The sequence below is a fragment of the Carex rostrata genome, chromosome 33 (assembly GCF_964058835.1).
Source record: "Carex rostrata chromosome 33, lpCarRost1.2, whole genome shotgun sequence".
Classification (NCBI taxonomy): domain Eukaryota; kingdom Viridiplantae; phylum Streptophyta; class Magnoliopsida; order Poales; family Cyperaceae; genus Carex; species Carex rostrata.
Genome location: NC_135950.1, coordinates 3,341,762 through 3,368,646, shown reverse-complemented (window position 1 = coordinate 3,368,646; position 26,885 = coordinate 3,341,762). Strand labels below are relative to the sequence as shown.

Here is a 26,885-nt window from a genome sequence, read left to right as displayed (position 1 = left end):
AAAACCCCGCACAAACTGTCAAAAATATCATGGGGGGACCACTCAATAATTAATACTCCGCAGAAACTGTTAGTATTTAACTTAAAGCATCAAAGTATTTATCGTGAATTTGCAAAGTGTTAATCCCTATGCAATGATCTCTATTTAGGAAAGAATAAATCAATCCATTAGTTGTCCCCGCACAAAATTTCCTTTTTTTTTTAATCATCCCCGCACAACTGGGGACCATTAAATAAACAATCCCCTCATAAATACTTGCCATTTATCCCCGAACAAATTTTCCTTTTTTTTCTGGATTGTCTCCGCACAACTGGGGACCATTAAATAAACTATCCCCTCACCCAATGATAAATACTTCTCAGAAATAAGGATAAATATTTTATGATACATTGATAAATACTATATGTTATATGGATAAATACTTATCAGACATAATTGCAACTTTCAGTAAAATATCAATTATAAATATTTCTCAGACATAATGATAAATATTTTATGTTACATGAATAAATACTTTATGTTACATGGATAAATATTTCTTAGACATAATTGCAACTTACAGTAAAACATCTGTGACAATGATAAATACTTTCCATATATAATCGTAAATACTTGTCAAAACAACGATAAATACTTTTTTGAACTTTGTTCTTGAACTTGTCAATAAGTAATGTTTAATCAAATCAAAGTATTATCATGTCAGGGACAATGATAAATACTTCTCAGACATAAGGATAAATACTTGTCAGAACAATGATAAATACTTTCTTGAACATCAATAAACATATAAATATTTATTAGCGGGAATTGTTATTAAAGGATAGTATAATTAATGCGGGGATTGTTATTAGAGGATAATATAATTAATATGGAGATTGTTAATTAATGCGGGGATTGTTATTAAATGACAGTAATTAATGCGGGGATAAATGAAAATTCTTAGAGGAATTAATGCGGGGATAAAAGACAATTTAGGGAGTTAATTTGAAGAGAGAGAGTGCGGGGTTAAATGGGGGGACAGGGGTGAGCAGATCAATATAATTATTCTTAATTATAACCGGTTTGAACATGATCCGCAGTAAACCAATCTTATATTTTCAAAACAAAACAGTATACCAAACATACACCAACTCTATCTATTCAATATTTTTATAAGAATTTAACCTCCTCCGTTCTGAATCGCAATTTCTGCAAATTGTTTCTCGTCCTTGCAAAAAATTCAAAATTGGTCCGATTAAATAACTGAAACAATGTATCTCTGATCTAGAAAGAAGAGAATGAGTGAAAAATCGGTCAATTGTTTGGATTTAGTCTCAATTTTGTCAATTTTTTGTATATAACTTATATACCCAAGTTAACTCGAAAAAAATCAGATCGTCTCCAGCCGATTCCGCTCCGACACGGCTGAGTCAACTCGAAATCGGCCGATTTTCCAAACCAAGAATTTCTGCCACTGCAGATCGAACGAGCAGTCAAGATAGAAATGAACAATCTAAATCTTTTGTGGACAAGTTTATTCGATCAAATCTAACGGTTCAGATCTGAGTATCAGTTTCCTACTATATAAGCAAGAAAACAAGCAAAAAACGCTAACTCAGTTCACATCAACTCCGTCTTATATGGTTAACAGATTAGTTTCGGCTTCATGCAGCCCACAGAATCTAGCAAAATTTATTTATTTATTTTTGTTTCAAAGCCCGTAGGCAGAATCTAGCAAATACCATTTTACCAAAATAAACAATTATCACAACCCATTAGCAAATACCAGCCCACCAAAAGAAACAATTATCACAACCCATTAGCAAATACCATCCCACCTCTCTCTCTCTCTTTCTCTCTTCCTGCCAAATAATGGCTTCCTTGAGAAGATGTCCCTTGCTTTCTTCTATTTTCTCTCTCTACCTCTTCTCAATCCTATCCATGTCTACTTCAACAGACACAATCACCTCCAACTCACCTCTCTCAGGCACCAACCAAAAACTCATCTCTGCTCAAAAGCAGTTTGCACTTGGTTTCTACCAGCCTCCTAGTTCCTCCTACTGGTACATATCCATCTGGTACAATAACATCTCCCTGCAAACATCTGTCTTCATAGCCAACCGAAATGCGCCGCTCACTGACCCAGCCACTTCCCGACTCACCATTGGTTCCGATGGTAACTTGGTCTTGCTTAATGGGTCTAAAACTGAAGTATGGTCCACTAATGTTACTGGTATAAACCTGTTAAACAAAACCGAAGCAGTGTTGAATGATAGTGGAAACCTCATGTTAAGGTATGTGTCGAATACATCTAATGTATTGTGGCAAAGCATCGACAACCCAACTGACACGTGGTTATCGGGCGGTAAATTGGGTTTTAATAAAACAACTGGTATTAGCCAAAGGTTGGTTTCTTGGAAGAGTTTGGCTGATCCAGCTGAAGGTATATACTCTTGTTTATTAGACCCAAATGGTACCAGTCAATTATTCATACAGTGGAACAAAACTAAACAATACTGGACCAGTGGTCCCTGGAGCGATTCACAGGGAATTTTCACTTTAATCCCGGAAATGATTGGCAGGGCGGAAACTCACAAATACAATTTCACTTATGTGAGCAACAAGGAGGAAAATTACTTCATCTACACAATGAAACCTGATGCCGGTCTGATAACGAGAGCTATAATGGATCATAATGGCCAAGTCAAACACCTACATTGGGTAGGCACAAAGTGGATTCAGTTCTGGGCACAGCCGGCACATATTTGTAATGTGTACGCACTCTGTGGGCCCTACGGTAGATGCAATGGGAATGAATTGCCGTATTGTAATTGTTTACATGGGTTTTCACCAAAATCTAAGCCCAATTACAGTTTAGAGGATTATAGTGGTGGGTGTGTAAGAAATACAGAATTACAATGCGAAAACGGAAATCTGACTAAGGTACAACAAGATAAATTCTATCTTTTGGATAACATGAAATACCCTGACAATTTGCAAAGTATACAAGTTAATAGTGCACAAGAGTGTGAGTCGGCTTGTTTGAAAAATTGTTCCTGCTCAGCTTATTCGTACCAGAGTGGGTGCAATTTGTGGTATGGTGGTTTGTTGAATCTCCAAGATGGATATAGTGGAAGTCATCCAGCTGGTACGCTTTATATCAGGATGGCTGCATCAGAATTTACTGCTAGTAAAAGTCACACAGGTTTAATTATTGGTGTAGTTATAGGCGGCATAACTGTCGTGCTCTTTTGCATCATAGTTGTTCTGGTTGTAATGAAGAGAAAGAGAGATCAGAGGAGAGTTCGATTGTTAAAGGATTTGAGAGGTACCTTAATTGCATTTCGGTACGATGATTTGCAATTTGTTAGTAAGAACTTCTCTGAGAAATTGGGTGGAGGTGCATTCGGTTCGGTTTATAAGGGGTATTTACCTGATTCAACTGCTATTGCTATTAAGAAGTTAGATGGTTTTCACCAAGGCGAGAAGCAATTTAGGGCTGAGGTCACCACGATCGGTACAATCCAGCATGTTAATTTAGTTCGCCTCATCGGGTTTTGTTCAGAAGCCTCTCATAGGTTACTGGTTTATGAGTACATGCCTAAGAGCTCTCTGGATGTGCAATTATTTAATTGCAGAGATGTGGTACTAAATTGGAGCACTCGGTACCAAATTGCACTTGGTACAGCAAGAGGGTTAGCGTACCTACATGAAAAATGTCGGGATTGCATCATTCATTGTGACATTAAACCCGAGAACATCCTCTTGGATGACAGTTTGTTACCAAAAGTTGCTGATTTCGGTTTATCGAAGCTTTTAGGTCGGGATTTTAGTAGGATTATGACGACCATGAGAGGCACCATAGGTTACATAGCACCGGAGTGGATAACAGGCATACCGATTACTCCTAAAGCTGATGTTTATAGCTACGGAAAGATGCTTTTCGAGCTAATATCTGGCCATAGAAACAACTCTGACCAATTGAAAAGCAGTTCATCAGATTCAGATTTCTTCCCAACTTTTGCTGCTAGAAAACTAATTGAGGGCGACGTTCGGACACTTTTGGATAAAAAATTGAACGGAGATGCATCGATTGAAGAGATTGAAAGAGCATGTAAGGTGGCATGCTGGTGCATACAAGATGATGAGACTGCTCGACCAACAATGGGACAAGTAGTGCAAATTTTAGAAGGCATTTTGGAGTTTAACACGCCACCGATGCCGATGTCACTTAGAGTTTTGGGGGAGAGACTTGATTATATCAATTTCTTCTCGGATATTTCTTCTGGTACATCTTTGATGACCCAAAGCAACATCTCAACTACCAGTGAATCTAGATCACTAGTTAAAAACTCTGGCTGAATTCATCTAATTTATCTTATTCAAGTTCTAGAGTTGGGCTGTAATAATTAAGTTATTGCATTATATGTATATATATTGAGGATGATTATTTAGATATCAATTAGCGACTTGATAGAGTCCATGCGAGGATTACTTGAATATGTAATTGAATATTCGCAAAAAAAATAAAACCTATGCTATTCATAATAAATATTATTCCTATTACGTTATCGAATCTAAAATATTATTTTATCTGCTCTTACCTTACTTGAATTTCCCCCTTTTATCTAATTCTTTACATGGTATAAGCTGAAGCTTGATACCATGCACAAATCAAACTTATGTTTTGGTAAGTGTTCAGGAAGCCACTTGTAATGTTCCTCTAGATATATTTGCCAAAGGTACAGGTGATTGGTACCATGGTTCTAAGTTTCAAACAGCATGTCCTTGGAGGAAACATGGGTACCAGTCTTGCACTCTATAATACCAAAATTTACTATCTAACACCAAATTCTTGGCTGTTCTAATTAAAGAAAAAAACATGTAAAATATTCTGGAAATTAAAATAATTCTATGGAATCAAGGTCACCATATTGAAAGCAACAGCCGAAAAAGAGGTACAAAAGGTTGTAGAGTAAGACTGCGGCCCAATTTGTTTGTTAAACTTGTTTTAATTTGGGCCGTAGAAACAAGCAATCAGCCGCAGAAACTTAATTAAGGCCTGTTTAGATTTGGATGTGTGGGAATATTTTGGCAATTTTTTAGCCCAAGGATATTTGTTTTTTACCGGTACAGTATAGCATTAATTTACAATAGAAAACATGCATTAGGTACTGAAAAAATAAAATAAAATATGGGAGGGAGAAGAAAAAATAAAACCTCTAAAAAATTCTATTTAAAAGTTTTGGACAAAATTAAACCTCAAAATGAGTTTTTGTAAAACCAAGTTGAAAATTATGTGCACAAAGAAACAAGAAATATATCTGAAAGCTAAAATGAGATAAATGAAGATAAGGTAAATCAAGACAACAAATGTGTCTAAAAATAAAAATAAAAATTGAGAGGTATTGGTTTTGATTTGGTGCAATATATATAGATTTAGAGATGAGTTATATATATAATAAAAAGGTTGGCTACTCTACTTTTCGATTAGCATATGAGGGCATATGTTTATAAGTCATTTTTGCGTTTTTAAGATCTAAATGGTCGATCTGAAGTACTCAATTTTCAAAGTGGCTTAATAAATAGTAAAAAAAATTTCAAAAATTGTAAAATTTGGTCTCCAAGCACATTTCAATTTGGAGATCGTGTTGAGAGGTTAGGAATGGTTGTTTGGATTTTCAAAATGAAAATATAGTGCCATGGAGCACCAACTCGTTTTACTCCATGGCTCATTTTAGCCATCTCCATATATATGGGATTGACTAGGGTGAGCCATGGAGTAAAACGCGTTTGTACTCCACGGCATATTTCTATTTTGAAAATACAAACAACTGATTCGAACCTTCCAACATGTTCTCCATATTGAAATGTTCTTGGAGACTAAATTTTACATTTTTTTTGGTATTTTTTTACTATTTATTAAGTAATTTTGAAAATCATTGTTTTGCTGTGAACAGTAAAAAATGATAAAAATTTATGGACTATCGGATTAGCAATTTTCAAAGTGGCTTAAAAATAGTAAAAATTTTTTCCAAAAAATGTAAAATTTGGTCTCGAAGCACATTTCAATATGGAGATCGTGTTGAGCAGTTTGGATCGGTTGTTTGAATTCTCAAAATGAAAAGTTTTACTCCATGGCTCATTTTGGCCATCTCCTATATATATATATGTATATATATATATATATATATAGAGAGAGAGAGAGAGAGAGAGAGAGAGATGGGCTACGGTGAGTTGCGAAGTAAAATGCATTTTTACTTCATGCAATATCTTCATTTTCAAAGTTCAAAACGTCGATCCGAACAGTTAGATGTGATCTCCATATTGAAATGTGCTTGAAGACCAAATTTTACATTTTTTGAAATTTTTTTTTTGTGGAAAAATTGTTAGATCTTGATCGAGTCCGTTGGCAGAATGGCAAATCGGTTTATAAGGGGTATTTACCTGATTCGACTGCTATTGCTATTAAAAAGTTAGATGGTTTTCACCAAGGCGAGAAGCAATTTAGGGCTGAGGTCACCACGATCGGTACAATTCAGCATGTTAACTTAGTTCGCCTCATCGGGTTTTGTTCTGAAGCCTCCCATAGGCTATTGGTTTATGAGTACATGCCTAAGAGCTCTCTGGATGTGCAATTATTTAATTGCAGAGATGTGGTACTAAATTGGAGCACTCGGTACCAAATTGCACTTGGTACAGCAAGAGGGTTAGCGTACCTACATGAAAACTGTCGGGATTGCATATTTGCATCATTCATTGTGACATTAAACCCGAGAACATCCTCTTGGATGACAGTTTGTTACCAAAAGTTGCTGATTTCGGTTTATCGAAGCTTTTAGGTCGTGATTTTAGTAGGATTATGACGACCATGAGAGGCACCATAGGTTACATAGCACCGGAGTGGATAACAGGCATACCGATTACTCCTAAAGCTGATGTTTATAGCTATGGAAATATGCTTTTGGAACTAATATCTGGCCGTAGAAACAACTCTGATCAATGGAATAGCGGTTCATCAGGTTCGGATTTCTTCCCCACTTTTGCTGCTAAAAAACTAATTGATGGCAATGTTCTGACACTTTTGGATCAAAATTTGAACGGAGATGCACCAATTGAACAGATCGAAATAGCATGTAATTAGGTGGCATGCTGGTGCATACAAGATGATGAGACTGCTCGGCCAACAATGGGACAAGTAGTGCAAATTTTAGAAGGCATTTTGGAGGTTAACACGCCACCGATGCCGATGTCACTTAGAGTTATGGGGGAGAGCCCTGATTTTATTAATTTCTTCTTGGATATTTCTTCTGGTACACCTTCAAAGACCCGAAGCAACACCTCAACTACCAGTGAATCTAGTTCACTAGTTAAAAACTCAGGCTGAATTCGTCTAATTTATCTTATTCAAGTTCTAGAGTTGGGCTGTGATAATTAAGTTATTGCATTATATGTATATATATTGAGGTTGATTATTTTGATATCAATTAGCGAAGTAAATTGTAGAGTCCATCAGAGGATTATGTTAATATGTAATTGAATATTTGAAAAAAAAAACTATGCTTTTCATAATAAATATTATTCCAATTATGTTATCGAATCTAAATTATTATTTTATCTGCTCTTACCTTACTTGAATTTCCCCCTTTTTAAGCTACTTATCTAATTCTTTACATGGTATAAGCTGAAGCTTGATACCATGCACAAATCAAACTTATGTTTTGGTAAGTGTTCAGGAAGCCACTTGTGCTTTCTCTTTGTAATGTTCCTCGAGAGATATTTGCCAAAGGTACAGGTGATTGGTACCATGGTTAAAAGTTTAAAACAGCATGTCCTTGGAGGAAACATGGGTACCAGTCTTGCACTCTATAATACCAAAGTATTATGCTGAGAAAACCGAATTCTAGGCTGTTCTAATTAAACAAAAAACATGGCTAAAATATTCTGGAAATTAAAATAATTCTATGGAATCAAGGTCCCCATATTGAAAGCAACAGCCGAAAAAGAGGTACAAAAGGTTGTAGAATAAGACTGCGACCCAATTTGTTTGTTAAACTTGTTTTAATTTGGGCCGTAAAAACAAGCAATCAGCTGCAGAAAATTAAGGCCTGTTTAGATTTGGATGTGTGGGAATATTTTGGTAATTTTTTAGCCGAAGGATATTTGTTTTTTTCCGGTACAGTATTGCATTAATCTGTCACGCTCTTAATAAAGAAGAGCATTAACTGGTACAGTATAGCATTAACCTGTCACGCTCTTAATCTACTACAAGAAAAACAAATTCTGCATAGAAATTTGAATTAAAAAAAAAAAAACTTAACACATACCTTGTCAAGATAATCATGTACTAAATTTGTGCAGTCAATTTAATTTTTTTTTTCTATGCATAAATAATATATAGCTAGCTCGCATAAAAGGTGTGTTCTATTTGTAATGCTTATATTATATTATATAATTAATGGATTATTTCAGTATAATATTTCGTTTTCATAGTTTTCTTACAAATTATTATTTTTACCAATATTTTTCTATATTTTGACTACAAAACAAGTTTCTGCAATAAAAATTCGAGTTTCCGATCCAATTCTTTCGATTTTGGCCAATTCCTCGTGTTTCGATATTCCACGGTCAAGTATTTGATTATGATTTCGATTATAACATTCAGAACCATGGTTGTGCCCCATTCTTATCTCACCAAGTACGAAAAAAAGACAGGTCGCATTAAATGGCTTAGTCAATTTTCTTCTATGATTTCATTTTCTTTGTTACCTGGTCAAAGTAAAATTTCAGTAGGATTGTCTTCTTGGCAACATATGATCAACGGTTTATTTGGATCGTCGTTGGTCTCTCTCCTTGGAATAGGAATGGGGTGGCAAGGGATTGATCTGCGTTTTTTCCTCAAAAATTAGTCTCAGGCTCTGAGCCTCTGAAAATGAGCATTTTTTTTCCTCAATTATATATACCATAGCTTAGTGGAATCAAATTTGAAAAAAAAAAAAAAAAATTGGATCTAATCAGAAGTTAACAATGTAAACAAGCAAACTATGCTTTTGGGATTTCTCGTTTCTCCTAAATGCTTCTTCATTTTTAACTTACAATTCATCAAATATCTTCTTATACAAACCCTCTTGAAAATTAGTGGTGGACATGTATGTACATGTGTATATGTATGTTGAATGTTGATTTTGTGAAAGTTGAATATTTATCTAATTATATGAATATTTAATATTGTATTTTAATTTAACGGTAAGAAAATATGAATACTAACCAGTTATAAACGATATTAAAAAGATAGAAATCATACATGGTTCTTAAAAACAAACCGGTTTCCAAAAATAATATATAGATTCCTTAAAGAAACTATGTATATGATCCTAGTTATTATACATACTGCGACTGTGTAGAAATCACAATTTTCGACGCCTTTTTTTTCTTATGCCTGATACGATTCACTTGTAGGAACTGTGTATAATGTACTGACCTTTTCATACACGACACTCACAGACACAGTCACATAAAATATGAATACTCGCTAATTAAAAATGATATTAAAAATATAGAAATCATACATAATTCTTAAAAACAAACCCTTATAGAAGCTATGTATATAATATACAGATCCCTTATAGAAATTATGTATATAATCCTAGTTATTATACACAATTACTGTGACTGTGTATAGAGTGGAAAAAACGTGCCGTACCGTACGTAACCAAGTTATTTTTTCACGTGCTGTGCCGTACGTGACTAAAATATCAAGGAGTGGTCACGGCACGCGAATGGTCACGCCGTGCCTAAACATGCCGTGACCAAACATGCATGCCTTGCTTGACTTCGCGTGACCATTTAATTATAATTCAAGTTAGCTTATTCAAGATTTATCATTTAATTAATATCTGATGGTCCTAATTACACGTGACCCGTGTGACTACATGCCGTGCTGTAACTAGATCTTTCATGTGACGTACTGTGCCTTGCCAAAGTTTCAAAAGATGGTCACGGCATGCAGGTCACAGCACAAGAGACGTGAATCATGACATATATCTGACATGCGTGTCATGTCGTTCTGTGTCGTAACCATGCCGTTTCGTGATGGATCGAACCAGCTCCGCCATACCATTTTTCCCACTCTAACTATGTAGAAATCACCATTTTCAATATTTTTTTTTTTTTTTTTTTATATCTAACACGATTCGCTTGTAGGAACCATGTACAATCATTTCGCTTATAAAAACTATGTACAATGTACCGATCTTTTCATACACGACACTCATAGACATCAGTCGCAGAACCATATACCATTAGCTTTTTAGACCATGTATAGTGGTGTTTTCTGTAATAGTTTAATGACTAATCTTTTGACCAAGTTACTGCTTAGGAATTAAACATGTTTATAATATTAGTGCCGTATTAAGTAATTCAACTAAAATATGTCATCCGGTCATCACCACCTCAATTTTTTATTCAACTGAAATGATTTGCCATTCTGCCCATGGTTTTGAAAATCAGAATCGGAATCGGGTGAATCGGTCAGAATCGGTGGAATCGGATCGAAAATTCAGATTTTTTTGCCAGACGCACGTTTTGTACTACATTTGTCAAATAACCCATTATAACACTTATAATAATTAAATTTGAACAGATAACAATCAAATTTATAATGTATTACTTTTAAAATTAATATTTATCTTATTTCAAAATTAAATAGACTATTCCATAAAATAATAAAAAAGCTTAATAAATTCACAAAAGACAAATAAAATATTTAATTTTGACTTTTATATTTCTATATTTTATTTTGTATGCATTAATTTTATCTTCATTGAAAATATTTTATTTCATAAACAATTAATATTTTATCTTTCTTAAGTAAAAAAAAAAAAAAAAAAAATTAATTAATTACTATTGTCTGTTATTTCTGCTATTCCCTTATATTGGTTATCTATATATAGATTACCTGCTAAAATTAGACATAAAATAGATAAAATTAGACGTAAATTCTTATGGCATGGAGGTAACTCTACTAGAAGAAAATACTCTTTAGTCTCATGGAGAACTGTGTGCAAAAGTAAAGATCAGGGAGGCTTGGGGGTTTTAGACCTTAAGCTTATGAATAAAGCCCTTCTGGCTAAATGGTGGTATCGGTTTCTAGATAATTTTGTTTCTGGTAGATGAAAAAATATTTTGCTTAGTAAATATGGAACTAGAACTACTCCTTCTCTTTGTTCACCTTTTTGGCGATCAATCCTAAAAGATCATGTGGTTATCAATTTAGGACTAAATAAAGAAATAGGTAACGGTAAAACAACTTCTTTTTGGTTAGATAGATGGTGTAGTGAACATACCTTAAAAAATCAATTTCCAAACCTTTTTTCTATTGTTACTGATAGGTTTATTTCTGTAGCTAAGGCATTTTCTACTTCTCATTTAGGTCTGTCTTTTCAAAGGCAAATAACTGGTATTTATAGGGATGAATTGATTACCTTGCACCACAAGTTTCAACATTTTACTTTGTCTTCTCATTTGGAAGATAGATTGATATGTCGATGGTCACAAGATGATCATTTCACTGTTCATTCTTTTTATAAATGGTTAGAATATGGTGGTATTCCAAATTCTGAATATGATACCATTTGGAAATCTCACATCCCTTTAAAAATCAAAATCTTTCTTTAGCTCGTCAGACGTGATAAAATTCTTACTAAGGTTAACTTGGCAAAAAAAGGTTGGCCAGGAAATCTTACTTGTGCATTTTGTGACCAACATGAGAGCGCTGACCATTTATTTATACATTGTTCATATGTACGCTTGATATGGAATTGGATTGCCACATACAATTCATTCTCCTTTACCTGTAATTCTTTAGATGATTTATGGTTACTTGATGCTTCGATTCCCTTAAAGGATAGACTCCTTGTAGAATTGTTAAGAGGAGCTATCTTATGGAATGTCTGGTTAGAAAGAAATAGAGTTATTTTTAATGATAATACTACTCCCATTTCTGCTAAATCATTAGGGTTTAAGATAATCTCTTTAGCTACTTTTTGGTGTAAGTCTAGCTCTGACAATTCATACTTAAAATTAAGTCTAATGCTTCCATGTGATGTTAAGGACCTTCTAGATCAGATACTGGAGGAGGAAGAGGAGTTCACCCAAGCTCTTGAAGCTGGCAACCCCCCAGATCATATGTCTGGAGACGACCTGTCGGATGAGGATCTATTGGATTACTAGTCTCCTAGGATATGATTGCTTTTTGAGACTTTTTGCTTAGTATTCATTTTGTTTCCATTTTAGCTTTTGATGTGGTACTATCTCTCCTTGTATGCTTTTATGTTTGTTGATGGTGACTTGATGTAAGACTTTTCATATTTGATTTTGGTACCTATTTTAAGTACCATATCAGGTATGCTTGATTTCTATGAAATCGGTGGTAATACCACTATTTTTCAAAAATTAATTACTATTGTCAACAATTATATGCACTGTTTACTTTAGTCAAATAAAAATAATAATAAAATAAATCACTGTGTATTAATAGCATTATCAAATTAAATAGGACAGCATTTATTAATAGCAAATTTGTATTAACGACAAAATAACATTCTGACATTCTGTGCATCCGTTGATTCGCTTCTTCATATTTAATTATAACCGGTTTGAACATGATCCGCCGTAAACCAATCTTATATTTTCAAAACAAAACAGTATACCAAACGTACACCAACTCTATCTATTCAATATTTTTATAAGAATTTAACCTCCTCCTCCGTTCTGAATCGCAATTTCCCCAAATTGTTTCTCTTGTCCTTGCAAAAAAATCAAAATTGGTCCGATTAAATCACTGAAACAATGTATCTCTGATCTAGAAAGAAGAGAATGAGTGAAAAATCGGTCAATTGTTTGGATTTAGTCTCAATTTTGTCAATTTTTTTGTATATAACTTATATATCCGAGTTAACTCGATAAAAATCAGATCGTCTCCAGCCGATTCCGCTCCGACTCGGTTGAGTCAACTCGAAATCGGCCGAATTTTCAAACCAAGAATTCCTACCACTGCAGATCGAACGAGCAGTCAAGATAGAATCGAACGGTCTAAATCTTGTGGACAAGTTTATTCAATCAAATCTAACGGTTCAGATCTGAGTATCAGTTTCCTACTATATCTAAGCAAGAAAACAAGCAAAAAACGCTAACTCAGTTCACATCAACTCCGTCTTATATGGTTAACAGATTAGTTTCAGCTTCATGCAGCCCACAGAATCTAGCAAAATTTATTTATTTATTTTTGTTTCAAAGCCCGTAGGCAGAATCTAGCAAATACCATTTTATTAAAAGAAACAATTATCACAACCCATTAGCAAATACCAGCCCACCAAAAGAAACAATTATCACAACTCATTAGCAAATACCATCCCACCTCTCTCTCCCTCTCTTTCTCTCTTCCTGCCAATTAATGGCTTCCTTGAGAAGATGTCCCTTGCTTTCTTCTATTTTCTCTCTCTACCTCTTCTCAATCCTATCCATGTCTACTTCAACAGACACAATCACCTCCAACTCATCTCTCTCAGGCACCAACCAAAAACTCATCTCTGCTCAAAAGCAGTTTGCACTTGGTTTCTACCAGCCTCCTAGTTCCTCCTACTGGTACATATCCATCTGGTACAATAACATCTCCCTGCAAACATCTGTCTTCATAGCCAACCGAAATGCACCGCTCACTGACCCCGCCACTTCCCAACTCACCATTGGTTCCGATGGTAACTTGGTCTTGCTTAATGGGTCTAACACTGAAGTATGGTCCACTCATGTTACTGGTATAAACCCGTTAAACAAAACTGAAGCAGTGTTGAATGATAGTGGAAACCTCATGTTAAGGTATGTGTCGAACACATCTAATGTATTGTGGCAAAGCATCGACAACCCAACTGACACGTGGCTATCAGGCGGTACATTGGGTCTCAATAAAACAACTGGTATTAGCCAAAGGTTGATTTCTTGGAAGAGTTTGGCTGATCCAGCTGAAGGTATATACTCTTGTTTATTAGACCCAAATGGTACCAGTCAATTATTCATACAGTGGAACAAAACTAAACAATACTGGACCAGTGGTCCCTGGAGTGATTCACAGGGAATTTTCACTTTAGTCCCGGAAATGATTGGCAGGGCGGAAACTCACATATACAATTTCACTTATGTGAGCAACAAGGAGGAAAATTACTTCATCTACACCATGAAACCTGTTGCCGGTATGATAACGAGAGCTATAATGGATCATAATGGCCAAGTCATACAACTACATTGGGTAGGCACAAAGTGGATTCAGTTCTGGGCACAGCCGGCATATATTTGTAATGTGTACGCACTCTGTGGGCCCTACGGTAGATGCAATGGGAATGAATTGCCGTATTGTAATTGTTTACATGGGTTTTCACCAAAATCTAAGACCAATTACAGTTTAGAGGATTATAGTGGTGGGTGTGTAAGAAATACAGAATTACAATGCGAAAACGGCAATCTGACTAAGGTACAACAAGATAAATTCTATGTTTTGGATAACATGAAATACCCTGACAATTTCCAAAGTATACAAGTTAATAGTGCACAAGAGTGTGAGTCGGCTTGCTTGAAAAATTGTTCCTGCTCAGCTTATTCGTACCAGAGCGGGTGCAATTTGTGGTATGGTGGTTTGTTGAATCTCCAAGATGGATATAGTGGAAGTCATCCAGCTGGTATGCTTTATATCAGGTTGGCTGCATCAGAATTTACTGCTAGTAAAAGTCACACAGGTTTAATTATTGGTGTAGTTATAGGCGGCATAACTGTTGTGCTTTTTTGCATCATAGTTGTTCTGGTTGTAATGAAGAGAAAGAGAGATCAGAGGAGAGTTCGATTGTTAAAGGATTTGAGAGGTACCTTAATTGCATTTCGGTACGATGATTTGCAATTTGTTAGTAAGAACTTCTCTGAGAAATTGGGTGGAGGTGCATTCGGTTCGGTTTATAAGGGGTATTTACCTGATTCAACTGCTATTGCTATTAAGAAGTTAGATGGTTTTCACCAAGGCGAGAAGCAATTTAGGGCTGAGGTCAGCACGATCGGTGCAATTCAGCATGTTAACTTAGTTCGCCTCATCGGGTTTTGTTCTGAAGCCTCCCATAGGCTATTGGTTTATGAGTACATGCCTAAGAGCTCTCTTGATGTGCGATTATTTAATTGCAGAGATGTGATACTAAATTGGAGCACTCGGTACCAAATTGCACTTGGTACAGCAAGAGGGTTAGCGTACCTACATGAAAAATGTCGGGATTGCATCATTCATTGTGACATTAAACCCGAGAACATCCTCTTGGATGACAGTTTGTTACCAAAAGTTGCTGATTTCGGTTTATCGAAGCTTTTAGGTCGGGATTTTAGTAGGATTATGACGACCATGAGAGGCACCATAGGTTACATAGCACCGGAGTGGATAACAGGCATACCGATTACTCCTAAAGCTGATGTTTATAGCTACGGAAAGATGCTTTTTGAGCTAATATCTGGCCATAGAAACAACTCTGACCAATTGAATAGCAGTTCATCAGATTCAGATTTCTTCCCAACTTTTGCTGCTAGAAAACTAATTGAGGGCGACGTTCAGACACTTTTGGATAAAAAATTGAACGGAGATGCACCGATTGAAGAGATTGAAAGAGCATGTAAGGTGGCATGCTGGTGCATACAAGATGATGAGACTGCTCGGCCAACAATGGGACAAGTAGTGCAAATTTTAGAAGGCATTTTGGAGTTTAATACGCCACCGATGCCGATGTCAGTTTTGGGGGAGAGCCTTGATTATATCAATTTCTTCTCGGATATTTCTTCTGGTACATCTTTGATGACCCAAAGCAACATCTCAACTACCAGCGAATCTAGATCACTAGTTAAAAACTCTGGCTGAATTCATCTAATTTATCTTATTCAAGTTCTAGAGTTGGGCTGTGATAATTAAGTTATTGCATTATATGTATATATATTGAGGTTGATTATTTAGATATCAATTAGGGATGTAAATTGTAGAGTCCTTGAGAGGATTACGTTAATATGTAATTGAATATTTGCAAAAAAAAAGAAAAGAAAAAACCTATGCTTTTCATAATAAATATTATTCCAATTACGTTATCGAATCTAAAATATTATTTTATCTGCTCTTACGTACCTTACTTGAATTTCCCCCTTTTTAAGCTACTTATCTAATTCTTTACATGGTATAAGCTGAAACTTGATACCATGCACAAATCTAACTTATGTTTTGGTAAGTGTTGAGGAAGCCACTTGTGCTTTCTCTTTGTAATGTTTCTCCAGATATATTTGCCAAAGGTACAGGTGATTGGTACCATGGTTCAAAGTTTCAAACAGCATGTCCTTAGAGGAAATTACAGGGGTACCAGTCTTGCACTCTATAGTACCAAAGTATTATGCTTAGAAAACCGAATTCTAGGCTCTTCTAATTAAAGAAAAAAACATGTAAAATATTCTGGAAATTAAAATAATTCTAAGGAATCAAGGTCACCATATTGAAAGCAACAGCCCAAAAAGAGGTACAAAAGGTTGTAGAATAAGACTTCGGCCCAATTTGTTTGTTAAACTTGTTTTACTTTGGGCCGCAAAAAAAAGCAATCCGCCGCATAAACTTAATTAAGGCCTGTTTAGATTTGGATGAGTGGGAATAATTTTGGCAATTTTTTAGCCGAAGGATATTTGTTGTTTTTTTTCCATGATGTATTCTGCCCAACAAATATATTTACCTTCCTTAATCTACTACAAGAAAAACAGGTGTTCCCGGCATTTAATAATTGATTAATCACTTGCGCACTGCTGTAACCAAATCAGTTCTCTTAAAGGCAACATGGCCTATTAACAGGGCCTTGGGGATCCTTTAAGAATCGTGCAAGTATGTAGCAAACGGATTGGATTCAAAATAAAAAAAATGAGATAACTTACCATAGTCACAAGATTCGCGAATTAAATCCGAATTAAATATATTTGTATTGGTCGGGTCCGATCCGAGTTTCACCCGAGTCTTGTTCCCATGCGATTTTTTCATTAAAACTCAGTTGAACAGTGTTTGACTAGGCCGAGTTAGTCCGAGTCAAGTCCGAGTCGCCCGAGTCAAGCTCGAGCCAGGCTGAGTCCTTCGGTTATTTTATTTATTTTTCCTTGAAATGTTAATCTATGATTTGAAATCACAAAAAAAAAATTCAAATTCTGCAAACAAATTTGAATTAAAAAAAAATTAACACATACCATGTCAAGATAATCTTGCACTAAATTTATGCTGTTAATTTAATCTTGTTTTTCTATGCATAAGTAATAGCTAGCTTGCATAAAAGGTGTGTTATCTATTTGTAATGCTTATATTATATTATATAATTAGTGGATTATTTCAGCATAATATTTTGTTTACATAATTTTCTTACAAATTATTATTTTTACCAAATTTTTTCCTATATTTTGGCTACAAAACAAACTTCTGCAAAAAAAAATTCGAGTTTCTGATCCAATTCTTTTGATTCTGGCCGATTCTTTCGATTCTGATTCCACGGTCAAGTATCTGATTTTGATTTCGATAATGAGATTCAGAACCATGGTTGTGCCCATCTTATCTCACCAAGTTTCAAAGTCAAAACAAAGACAATTACGAAAAAAAGACAGGTCGCATTAACTGGCTTAATGAATTTTCTTCTATGATTTCATTTTCTTTGTTACCTTGTCAAAGTGAAATTTCAGTAGGATTGTCTTTTTGGCAAGATATCAACAGTTTATTTGGATGTTTTGTAACTTAACACCGAGATTTTAGATGGATTAGTTGACTGAAGTCGTTAGTCTCTCCTTGGAATAGGAATGGGTGGCAAGGAATTGATCTGCGTTTTTTTTTTCTCAAAAATTAGTCTCAGGATCTGAGTCTCTGAAAATGAGCATTTGTTTCCTCAATTATATATACCATACCTTAGTAGTTAGTGCAATCAGATTTGTAACAAAAAAAAAAAAAGTTGGATTGGATCTAATCAGAAGTTAACAATGTAAACAAGCAAACTATATTTTTGAGATTTCTCGTTTCTCCTAAATGCTTGTTCACCTTACAATTTATCAAACATATTCTTACACAAACCCTCTTGACATGTATGTGTATATGTATGTTGAATGTTGAATAAATGAATATTAATTTGTGTATGTTGTGAAAGTTGAATATTTATTGAATTATATGAATGTTTAATATTGTATGTTAATATAATAGCTAGAAAATATGAATACTAGCCGATTATAAATTATATTAAAAAAAAATAGAAATCATACATGGTTCTTAAAAACAAACCGTGTAAGGTTTTCAAAATAATACACAGATCCCTTGTAGAAACTATGTATATAATCCTAGTTATTATACATAATTACTGTCAGGGCCGGTCCTAAAGATTTTGAGGATCGGGGCGAGAGAAAATTTTGGTTCATTTATATATATAGTTTTTTTATGAGACCGGCTAATATACTTCTATAAGTACTTCAACACCACATTCCTATAAAGTCATTTTTGCTTCTTCGAAGTCCAAATAATTGATCCGAACTGTTCAATATGATATCTATATTAAAACATGCTTGGAGATCAAATTTTACATTTTTTGAAATTTTTTACTATTTTTTAAGATAGGTAGAAAATCCATTGATTTATAAAATTTTGAACCATAAAAAATAATTATTATCTACCTACCTTAAAATATAGTTTAAAAAATCCAAAAAAATGTAAAATTTGGTCTCCAAGCACGTTTTAATATCGATATCATGTTGAACGGTTTGGATCGACTATTTGAACTTTTAAAACACAAAAACAATTATAAGCATATGATGTTGAAATACTTATTGAAGTGATTTGCTTGTTTGATTTTTATTGATATTTCAATAGATCATGAGGGTTCCAATACCTCATGTCTTTCATGCCCCATCATACCTCATATATAATATTTTTGTTTTGAAAGTCCAATTCGTCAATCCAAACCGCGCAACATCATATCCATACTAAAATATACCTAGGGATGAAATTTTATAATTTTTGAATTTGTTTACTAATTTAAAATAAGATAGGTACAAAATAGTTGTTTTCGGACCGTTCAAAAATAATGATTTTGTATGTATTTAAAAAAATAGTAAACAAATTTCAAAAATTATAAAATTTGGTCTCCAAGCATATTTTAATATGGTTATATTTCATGTTGAGCAGTTTGAATTGATAGTTTAATTAGACTTGAAAACGAAAATATAAAATATGAGACATATGATGAGGTATGAAATTAAAACATGAGGTATTGGAACTTGGCATAGATCATAAATATTTATAAAAAATTTAAATCCTTTATATATACAAAATTTGAACCCTAATATTTTATTTATTTTTAATATGTACAAATTATTTTTTTTAGAGTAAGTCTATGGTACTATGCATATTACGATTTGTTACTATGCTACGGCTTTATATTCGAGTTTTCAAATTCTAACGGTCGATCCGAACCGTTCATCTTGTGTCCATATTAATATGTGTTTGGAGACCAAATTTTACATTTTTTGAAATTTTTTTACTATTTTTTTAGATTTATTGAAAATCACTGTTTTTGGATGGTCCAGAATTTTCAGATCAAGTGATTTTCTAAATATCTAAAAAAACAGTAAACAATTTTCAAAAAATGTAAAATTTGGTCTCCAAACACATATTAATATGGAGAGCATGAGATGAACGGTTCGGATCAACCGTTAGGATTTGAAAACTCGAATATAGAGCCATAGCACGGTAACAACCCGTAATATATATGCATAGTACCATAGACTCACTCTTTTTTTTATATATATACAAACCATTTATTTTGGGACCCCTTGATTACTGTGACTGTGTAGAAATCACCATATTTAGCGTTTTTTTTTTAATTTATATATATATCTGACACCATTCACTTGTAGGAACCATGTATTGATCTTTTCATACATGACACTCGCAGTCACGGTCGCGAAATTAACCATATGTCATTAGCTTTTCGGACCGTCTATAGTCGTGTTTTCAGTAGTCTTTTGACTTAAGAGTACTGGTTACGAATTAAACATGTTGATAATATTAGTGCCGTATTAAATAATTTTATCGAACGGTCTAAATCTTTTGTGGAAAAGTCTCAATAACTGCAGATGAGCGGGATGTAAAAAAATAATAATAAATAAAAAGTTAGAAAACCTGATCATCAGTGGACGTATCATTTTCGCGGGTAGTGTATCCATATCCGCTACAATCGATGGTGCACCATTACTCGGGAGATATTTAGTTGGACCATTCTCAAGACCACTGTATCACATTCGATCAAATCTAACGGTTCAGATCTGAGTATCAGTTTCCTACTGTATCTAAGCAAGAAAACTGCAAAAATACATTAACACCTTAGTTTTCGTTTCATGCAGCCCACGGACTCTAGGATAAAAAAAAACCTCTACATATGGAAGGTGCGCTGCATGAAGCCAAACTACTCTGTTAATATCTTCACCCGTGATAAATCATTCCCTCTTCTTTTTCTTTCAAATACACACAAATTCTGAACAAATCACCAAAATAAACAATTATCACAACCCATTAGCAAATACCATCCCAGCTCTCTCTATCTCTCTTCCTCCCAATTAATGGCTTCTTTGAGAAGAAGTCCCTTGCTTTCTTCTATTTTCTCTCTCTACCTCTTCTCTCTCCTATCCATGTCTACTTCAACAGACACAATCACCTCCAACTCATCTCTCTCAGGCACCAACCAAAAACTCATCTCTGCTCAAAAGCAGTTTGCACTTGGTTTCTACCAGCCTCCCAATTCCTCCTACTGGTACATATCCATCTGGTACAATACCATCTCCCTGCAAACATCTGTCTTCATAGCCAACCGAAATGCGCCGCTCACCGACCCAGCCACTTCCCAGCTCACCATTGGTTCCGATGGTAACTTGGTCTTGCTTAACGGGTCTAAAACTGAAGTATGGTCCACTAATGTTACTGGTATAAACCTGTTAAACAAAACCGAAGCAGTGTTGAATGATAGTGGAAACCTCATGTTGAGATATGTGTCGAATACGTCTAATGTATTGTGGCAAAGCATCGACAACCCAACTGACACGTGGTTACCGGGCGGTAAATTAATTCTCAATAAAACAACTGGTATTAGCCAAAGGTTGATTTCTTCGAAAAGTTTGGCTGATCCAGCTGAAGGTATATACTCTTTTTTATTAGACCCAAATGGTAGTCAATATTTCATACAGTGGAACAAGTCTAAACAATACTGGGCCAGTGGTCCCTGGAGAGATTCACAGAGAAGTTTCACTTTACTCCCGGAAATGATCGGCAATGATGAGAATTACAAGTACAATATCACTTATGTGAGCAACAAGGAGGAGAATTACTTCACCTACTCGATGAAACCTGATGCCGGTCTGATAACGAGAGCTATAATAGATCATAATGGCCAAATCAAACAACTACATTGGGTAGGCACAGCGTGGATTCAGATCTGGGCTCAGCCGGCGCATATTTGTGATGTGTACGCGCTCTGTGGGCCCTACGGTATATGCAGTGGGAATGAATTGCCGTACTGTAATTGTTTACATGGGTTTTCACAAAAGTCTAAGACCAATTACAGTTTAGAGGAATATAGTGGTGGGTGTGTAAGAAATACAGAATTACAATGCGAAAGCGGCAATCTGACTAAGGTACAACAAGATAAATTCTATGTTTTGGGTAACATGAAATACCCTGACAATTTGGAAAGTATACAAGTTAATAGTGCACAAGAGTGTGAGGCAGCTTGTTTGAAAAATTGTTCCTGCTCAGCTTATTCGTACCAGAGCGGGTGCAATTTGTGGTATGGTGGTTTGTTGAATGTCCAAGATGGATATAGTGGAAGTGATCCAGCTGGTACGCTTTATCTCAGGTTGGCTGCATCAGAATTTACAGCAAGTAAAAGTCACACAGGTTTAATTATCGGCGTAGTTATAGGTGGCATAATTGTTGTGCTTTTTTGTATCATAGTTGTTCTGGTTATATTGAAGAAAAAGAGAGATCAGAGGAGAGCTCGATTGTTAAAGGATTTAAGAGGTACCTTGATTGCATTTCGGTACGACGATTTGCAATATGTTAGTAAAAACTTCTCTGAGAAATTGGGTGGAGGTGCATTCGGTTCGGTTTATAAGGGGTATTTACCTGATTCAACTGCTATTGCTATTAAGAAGTTAAATGGTTTTCACCAAGGCGAGAAGCAATTTAGGGCTGAGGTCAGCACGATCGGTACAATCCAACATGTTAATTTAGTTCGCCTCATTGGGTTTTGTTCTGAAGCCTCTCATAGGCTACTGGTTTATGAGTACATGCCTAAGAGCTCTCTTGATGTGCAATTATTTAATTGCAGAGATGTGGTACTAAATTGGAGCACTCGGTACCAAATTGCACTTGGTACAGCAAGAGGGTTAGCGTACCTACATGAAAATTGTCGGGATTGCATCATTCATTGTGACATTAAACCCGAGAACATCCTCTTGGATGACAGTTTGGTACCAAAAGTTGCTGATTTCGGATTATCGAAGATTTTAGGTCGGGATTTTAGTAGGGTTTTGACAACCATGAGAGGCACCATAGGTTACCTAGCACCAGAGTGGATAACAGGCGTACCGATTACTCCTAAAGCTGATGTTTATAGCTATGGCAAGATGCTTTTCGAGCTAATATCTGGCCATAGAAACAACTCTGATCAATGGAATAGCGGTTCATCGGGTTCGGATTTCTTCCCCACTTTTGCTGCTAGAAAACTAATTGATGGCGATGTTCTGACACTGTTGGATCAAAATTTGAATGGAGATGCACCAATTGAAGAGATCGAAAGAGCATGCAAGGTGGCATGCTGGGCCTTACAAGATGACGAGACCGCTCGGCCAACAATGGGACAAGTAGTGCAAATTTTAGAAGGTATTTTGGAGGTTAACACGCCACCGATGCCGATGTCACATAGAGTTATGGGGGAGAGCCCTGATTATATCAATTTCTTCTCCGATATTTCTTTTGGTACATCTTCAAAGACCCGAAGCAACACCTCAACTACCCGTGAATCTAGTTCACTAGTTAAAAACTCGGGCTGAATTCGTCTAATTTAGCTTATTTAAGTTCTAGAGTTGGGCTGTGATAATTAAGTTATTGCATTATATGTATATATATTGAGGATGATTATTTAGATATCAATTAGCGATGTAAATTGTAGAGTCCATGAGAGGATTACGTTAATATGTAATTGAATATTTGCAAAAAAAAAAAAAAAAAAAAAAACTATTTTTTTCATAATAAATATTATTCCAATTACGTTATCGAATCTAAAATATTATTTTATCTGCTCTTACGTACCTTACTTGAATTTCCCCCTTTTTAAGCTACTTATCTAATTCTTTACATGGTATAAGCTGAAACTTGATACCATGCACAAATCTAACTTATGTTTTGGTAAGTGTTCTGGAAGCCACTTGTGCTTTCTCTTTGTAATGTTCCTCAAGATATATTTGCCAAAGGTACAGGTCACTACTACAAAAATGGTCATTGTACACTGCACATTGTACACGGATTTGATAATTTTACCTAAAAACCGTGGAGAAATTGTAATTTTTTGGAAGCCCGAAATATCTGTGGGATCTCTACACGGATGTTTATTAAAGAATCAGTGTAGAAAGCCTTGAGAGAGCTACACGGACGTTTATTAGGAACTGTACACGGATTATTATTTAAATAACAGTGTAGAAAGCTTTAAGAGAGCTACACGGATATTTATTAAAGAACCGTGTAGAAAGGTAAGAATTGTACACGGATGTTTGTTTAAATAGCAGTGTAGAAAACTTGAGAGAGCAACACGGACGTTTAATAAAGAGCCGTGTAGAAAGGTGAAAATTGTACACGGTTTTTTGTTTAAATAACAGTATAGAAAGCCTTGAGAGAGCTACACGGATTTTTAAGTAAAAAATCCGTGTAGAAAGGTTATTTTAGGGTTTTGGTTATATAAAAGACCTCCTTCTAGCAGCGCCGTTTTGATCAATTAATACTCTCTCTCTCTCTCTCCTTCCAGAAGTGTCATTCTGATTTCTGTGCACAAAGAGCTAGGATCTGAGATCTTTGAAGTTAATTTGTATTTCTCCTCTCTATCTTGCTAAGCTTAGTCATGTATATATATATATATATATATATATATATAGAGATGGGCTATGATACATTGCAATGTATTGACCTGTTGGTGCATTGTAATTTTTCACCGTCGGATTTGCTCCAGATTTGTGCGGATTAATTTTCTGATCAGCGACATTTTTTTGTTAAAATTCGCTTCCATTAACTGGAGAAATCCAGTCCCAACATCTTTCTCCTCCCCTGCACGACTCTCTGAGGAGGGAAAAAATAACTAAGCCGCCCTTGTCGCCGGCGGTCGGCCCCTCACTGCACCTACCTTTAACCGTACCGCTCTTTGTCCGTCCTCTCCCCGTGCCGCTCTCTCCTCGGACCTCTCCCCGCTCCACTCTCCGTCCGTCCTCTCCTCGTGCCGCTCAACTTCCCTTCCGAACCCTTTGCCTCCGATTTCCCTATCGCTGATCCCTTTCCACTCGCTCTTTTCTTTACTGGGTCTCTGGATTTTGCACTGGGTCACAAATTTGTCAGATTTTTATACTGGTACACTTTCCCTTCTCCTTGATTTTGATTTGAACTCAGGAATGTAATTGAGGCATATATGGGTATGTTGAAAGAATTTATGTTGAGAAATGCATGAAATCCTAGAAATTCAGGATCTGTTGCGCAATTCTATTGTGTATTTTTCTAATCAAATTTGTTAGTTAAATTAGAGAGACTTAAAATCTCAGTTTCTAAAAAGTATTTACATATATTTTTTACATACTGCAATGCATTTTATATTTGACAGATTGGCATATCTATTTGGTAATTTTGACATGTACTGACTAACATACCTATGAATTCTAATTTGTGTTACTCTTTTGAAATAGCTAAGAGAAGACATTAATTCTGGCACAAGTTCATCAGATTTGTAGAGTTATGAAGATATAGCCAGCCACAAGGAGGATGAGCATGGGCAGAAAATCACTGTAGTTGCAATTCAGATTTTAGTCTGATATTTTCTTGTGAATATAAGATGGATGTTTTGTGGTTATGTTTATTTTTATTTTTTTTTGTTTAGTTGTATCAAAATAAGTATAATATTTGTGAAGATAAGATGGGGTTGTTTTACCCGTCAGAGACTAATTTGGGGTTGTTTTACCATGCTTTGGCTGGTTAGAACATAGAAGTGAAAAACATAGGAAGGCTTAGAAATGGATCGCATAGGCTTAACCGCTTAAGTACAGCTAGTTGAATAGAGTTTTAGGTTTTTAGTTTCATTTAATTGTAATTTTTTGCTAGTTATGTAAGCGCAGGCTAAGTACAGACAGCTAATGAAAGAACTGATTTGTTGAAATCAGTTTTGGCATGGTTTCTTTTAATTTTTTTATTTTTACTTATGTAAGCATAAGAGTTCATATCTTAAAATGTAAAGCATAGGCTAAACACAGCTAATGAAAGCATAAAATTTAACAGCAAACAACATAGGCAAACAACTCACTGCTCTAATTGTATAACAGCAAACAACATAGGCAAATACATAGTAGAACAATTATGAGCAAATATCACAATCTTAAGCAAACAACTAAACATTTCATCATAAATGTGAAAAAAAAAATATTGCATCTTTTGTGTAAAGATGAAAAAAAAAACTATATTGCCGACTGCACTAAGCAAAAATGTCAAACATTGTTTACCAAAAAAAATAATTAATTTTCCCTTGCTATAGCTTGTTGTGCATTACAAATATGTACAATCCTAAGACAATGCAATTTATATTTGCATAACCATCTCAACAGTTCTTTCTTTCTTGCTATTTATGACCATACCATGCAGATTGGTACTTGAAACTGAGGCTCCTCTTGTCAAAATGTGCTTGATGAGTTGTGCTTCATCTTGGCTCCAAGTTAACAACACTCAACGCCATGATGAATATATCTTTCAATAACCTATTTGAGGAAGACAATGAAAGATTTTAAATTCCATCTAAGCACAATTAAAATCATAGATTTCATTGCAACGAGCTAATTAATGAATCTTGCCCATTATTAAGATTGACATATTAGTAACCATTTCAGGTGCAAGTAAGCTTGGAATGTCAAAATTCCTTTCGTAATAAGTATCAAGTTGATGAATTGATTATACATAACAACAAGTCAAGAAGTATGCAAATTTACTGCCAACAACTTTCTGAAACCAAATTTAGTATACATAACTATACTAATTACTTCACATAAGCTTATAACAACAAATAACAATCACTCAATTTTTTGAAACTAAATTGAACAAAATCTGACAAAACGATGTGTAATTTGAACAAACCAGTAATTATAGCCTGAAAGCGCCATTTGCGAGGTCCAGAAACCCTGTGCAACGAGACCGAGAAACCCAGTGCTAAAGAGGAGAGAGCGGTGGAAAGGGGTCACTGCGGTTTAGCGGCGTAGGAGGAGAGGGGTCCGATGGGAGAACGGGGATTTGAGGTTTTTCTTTCGGAAGGGAGATTTTTTAGTCGGAGGGGGTCGAGAGAGGGCTAGTGGTGGTGCGAGAGAGGGTTTAGGTTTTTTCCTTTCGTATAGGTGTCTGGAGGGGAATTTGAGCTGACAGAGAGAGAGGGGGTTCCATGAGAGAAAGAGGGACTGGAGGCCTCCATTGACAGGTCAATGGACGCGAATTTTTTTGAATATTTTCGCTGATCAGCGACTTTGATCAGCGCAAATCTTTTATCGGATCGTGCGGT

At 35.2% G+C, this 26,885-nt stretch overlaps 1 protein-coding gene and 2 pseudogenes across 1 annotated transcript; all 3 read left to right on the top strand.

The window, feature by feature from the left end:
* The first annotated feature begins 1,797 nt into the window (after window positions 1-1,797).
* LOC144548664 (G-type lectin S-receptor-like serine/threonine-protein kinase At2g19130) lies at window positions 1,798-7,573 on the top strand. Its single transcript, XM_078297382.1, has 2 exons — window positions 1,798-4,098; window positions 7,124-7,573. The coding sequence occupies exons 1-2, from the start codon at window positions 1,852-1,854 to the stop codon at window positions 7,364-7,366; spliced, it is 2,490 nt and encodes an 829-aa protein (XP_078153508.1). The 5' UTR covers window positions 1,798-1,851; the 3' UTR covers window positions 7,367-7,573.
* Window positions 7,574-13,377: 5,804 nt separating this feature from the next.
* On the top strand, window positions 13,378-16,149 carry LOC144548548 (G-type lectin S-receptor-like serine/threonine-protein kinase At2g19130 pseudogene; annotated as a pseudogene).
* A 4,420-nt stretch (window positions 16,150-20,569) lies between these two features.
* Window positions 20,570-23,393, top strand: LOC144548736 (G-type lectin S-receptor-like serine/threonine-protein kinase At2g19130 pseudogene; annotated as a pseudogene).
* The last annotated feature ends 3,492 nt before the right edge of the window (window positions 23,394-26,885 follow it).